Source organism: Cervus canadensis, chromosome 4 (assembly GCF_019320065.1).
Source record: "Cervus canadensis isolate Bull #8, Minnesota chromosome 4, ASM1932006v1, whole genome shotgun sequence".
Lineage (NCBI taxonomy): Eukaryota > Metazoa > Chordata > Mammalia > Artiodactyla > Cervidae > Cervus > Cervus canadensis.
The window spans coordinates 24,091,879-24,095,814 of record NC_057389.1 but is presented as its reverse complement, the minus strand read 5'-3'; the positions used below and the strand labels follow the sequence as shown (position 1 = coordinate 24,095,814).

The 3,936-nt window shown below is 34.9% G+C and overlaps 1 protein-coding gene across 1 annotated transcript; it reads left to right on the top strand.

Moving 5' to 3' along the window:
* Positions 1–1,425: 1,425 nt before the first annotated feature.
* On the top strand, positions 1,426–1,647 carry LOC122439208 (HIG1 domain family member 1A, mitochondrial-like). Its single transcript, XM_043464298.1, has one exon. It carries the CDS (start codon positions 1,426–1,428, stop codon positions 1,645–1,647), a length of 222 nt encoding a protein of 73 aa, XP_043320233.1.
* The last annotated feature ends 2,289 nt before the right edge of the window (positions 1,648–3,936 follow it).

The following is a 3,936-nucleotide window of genomic DNA, read 5'->3' as shown; positions in this document are numbered from 1 at the left end:
AATTTAAGTTCAGAGGCTGAGGCAGTGTCATGAGTATTTCACTTGCCATAAAACACTGGTATCTCCTCTGGTCTGCACTTACTACCTTCTGTGATCCATGGCGTAGCACTTCTTTCTGAGTATCTAATCATGTATATACTGCAGACACTCAATTTGCTTTTTGGAATCCCAACTTGACTGGAATCAGGAGATGCTTCTAGGAACTTAATTACGAAGTATGCCTTAGAGTTGGTGGCTGCATCATTCTATCTTCGCAGGTACTTTTCTAAACTTTGTAGATGAAACTAGGAATTTAAAGTATAAACAAGGAACCTCCCTTGCCAGGTAGCCCACTGGAAGCTTATGAAACCAGATTTTCAATTAATTGTAAATGGACAGGATGGACTACAGCAACAGGGAAGATAAAGCTAATGAAAACTCAATAATAGTTTAAGACTGATATATTATTTAAATAAACATTAAAATATGTTATGGTTTCTCTGAAAACATGAAAAAACAAAAATAATGATGTGCCAAATATGAGTATTATCAGAAATCAACACAGCAGACCTAATATAAATAGTCAAAACTTTCTTAAACACAGAACACAGAAAGCAAGTGTCTGTACGTTTAGAAATCCACTGAATTCATTCCACTGGTTAAGATAAAGAATATGTCAATCATTTTGCTCTTCAAACATGCCTCTCCTCTTAGTTCTTCCATACAGTTCAATTTATACTATCCTCTGAAAGATATATGCGTCATTTGTCTCCTCAGCCTTCCTCGAGCACATGTATAGATCTCATTTTCATCTTTACAAAGTGGTAAAGCTGATTGCATATGCTGTGTTTTTTTTTCAATCCTAAGTAGTTTTTGTACAAAATATACCAAATATAGTCTTCATTAATGATGTAGGTGAAACAAAATTTTGCCTTTAACCTCTTGGAAGTTAAACCCCTTTAACCTTTTTCCAGATGTGCCTGAGAATTAAATTGACATAAAACAAATAGATTAAAACCCCCCGATACTGGTAAAGTCTAAAGACAGTAGGAGAAGCGGATGACAATGGATGAGATGGTTGGATGACATCACCGACTCAATGGACATGAGTTTGAGCAAGCTCTGGGAGATGGTAAATGACAGGGATCACAAAGAGTCGGACATGACTGAGAGACAGAACAACAACAAAAAATAGATTTAACGAGAGAAAAGCATACATATTTATGTAAGTTGTGACAGAGGAGCCCTTAAAAGGAAATGAAAAAAGACCCCCCAAAATGGCAAAATCTAAATACATTTATACTAGTTTGAACAAAGAGAGACAATTGTAGAAAAGTAACTGAAATATATGGGAAGGTTAAAGGAAGATGATAATTATTTTAACAAAGTTTGAGGCCAGTAGGAACATGAAACGTCTTGTAGTTGTCTGAAGATTCTTCAATTACTATGGCAAGCGACACAGATATTTCTATTTCTTCATATAATGAAGATCAGGGATCTAAAATCATCCAAAAATCTAGAGAGGCACCATTTGTCCCTGTTGGAATGGCAATTGTTGCATATGGATTATACAGATTGAAGAACAGGGGAAGTACTAAAATGTCTATTCACCTGATCCACATGCATGTGGCAGCCCAAGGCTTTGTTGTGACAGCAATGACTTTATGACGCAATGGCCTATTTCCTGTATCAAGAATTCTGGGCAAAACCTAAACCTTAGAAGAGGAATGCTATCTTGGTCTTGGTGGTGGTGGAGCTTGCTTAGTTAGACATCTCATATTGAAGTTAATATGTTTATGTTGAAAATAAATTGTTTGGGTCAGACAAGAACATGGTAATTTGAATATTGGTTTCCTTTCTTGCATACTAAATTTGCATAATGACCACGTTACCGGTGACTAGTTCACTAGCTAGATCATTCAGGGGAGTCAGATCAGCACAAAAGTAACATCACTTTTAAATACACTTGATAATGGTACCTGTCCACCTTCTTAAACTCTTCTGTTGGAATTAGTTCCAAAGAAGACCACATGCTAATCCTGAAAATGCTCCCAGTTGCTGCAGAATATCATATGCTTTTGATGTAATGTAGGAAGCCTATTTACCCCAGTTAATTTAACTTGCTGACTCTCTTGTAGACTGAGTACTGTTTTTTTGTTTGTTTGTTTTTGGTTTTGTTTTTTTTTTGTTCTTATTTTTTTTTCCCCCCAAATTACTGAGTACTGTTTTAAGGGCTGGTTTGCTCTTGAGGAACCCTTTCAGAACACAGCATGGAATACAAATTTTTTCAACCTCCCTGAAAGTCTGTGTGTTTTTAAGCCAAACCTAAAAAGCTGGTGACAGAGCCACTTTGAAGTAGTATTTATTTTAGAATCATAGTTGTGGACCTGAGAATAACTTATATTGTAGATCCCTTTTAGCTCTTCTGTAATTGCAGAATTATATTTTGCTGCTGCTGCTGCTGCTGCTAAGTCGCTTCAGTCGTGTCCGACTCTGTGTGACCCCGTAGACAGCAGCCCACGAGGCTCCTCCGTCCATGGGATTTTCCAGGCAAGAGTCCTGGAGTGGGCTACCATTGCCTTCTCCATTTGCTGCTGTTATATTACAATAATTTTAAATGTTATTTTTAAACAAATTATGTTTTAAGTGCTAATACAAAGGTAAATGAAAAACACTTTTAAATGTGTGCAGTAGGTTTATTTTCTCTGAAAGAATCATCAACTAAATAAAATGGCTATAATGGAAGTTATTGATGAGCAAGCTGGTTTGGTCAGACCTTATATAAACTTTTGGTATATCACAGAATGCTTTGCTGTACTTGTGAAATTCTCTTGTCTAATCTGAATTTACATTCCATGGTGATAACATAGTAAATGTAGTGTTATTAAAGTAAGTGAACCCATAAAAAAAAGAATTATTTTAACAAAGTCTGTTTATTCTCTGCAGAATTCTTATTTTCTCTCAGCTTTGATTCCCAGTCGAAAAATATTTCTTTTCTCCTAGTACATGGAACACATCTTTCACATGGGAGTTTTTAATCTCTTGTTTCAGGAAGAAAAGGATATTTGAATGCTCACTCTTCTTGTATCTACTGTTTTCAGTGCCTTTAGCTCAAAATAATTCTTATGCCAAAGTGACATATTTTGAGGTGGGATATGCTTCTACCCTTCAATGTCATACAATATAGTAAACTTTGGTTGATTGAATATGATAATTTCATATCAAGCTCAATGTCTTACTCTCTAAATTAGTTGGATAAAATAGAGACACCTTAACACATAGGTCTGTTTATACCACTGTAATAGAATCAAAGAATTATTTTACTAAAGCCTTTTTCCCCTGGCAGATAATGAAAACTTGTAGCTATTTTTCCAAACAAACCCCTCTACACATCATTTACTTTCTCAGATGCAAAGTTGACATCACTATTAAACATCTGTACAGTGAAGCAATATGTTTTAAATTACTTACAGCACTGTTAGAAACTTGGATCATCATTCCTAGTAGCTGTCTGCACAGTAACCAGCTATCATGTGCAGGCAGACAGCCTTGTTACAATTAATGAGTTTGAGCCTTCCAGCAATTGCTTCAGCCATTATATCTCATTCTTAAGAGAGTCTCTATAAAATACCATGTTCTTGAAGTTCAGAAACATTTGAAAATTCTTTATGGAGTGCTAGTAAATCCTTTGTTTAAAAAAAAAAAAAAAACGAGAGAAAGAAAAAGAGAAAAAAGTAAAAAAAAAAAAATTCACATAAGTGCAATTTTGGATCCTTATAGATAGAAAACTCCCTGACTGACTTGTGGTATTTTTTGAATGATTAAAAAAACAGACTGTATGTTATTGATAAACTAAGGCTAATTCAAAGGTTGAAAAGTCCTTTCTAGTAAGTGATGTTTTATTTGATTTGTAATGATGAATTATTGACACAATAACTGAGACATTCTACTAGCATT

What these genes read in the sequence shown, in the direction of transcription:
- LOC122439208 (XM_043464298.1), top strand. Translation starts at nt 1,426, where the DNA reads ATGGCAAGCGACACAGATATTTCTATTTCTTCATATAATGAAGATCAG.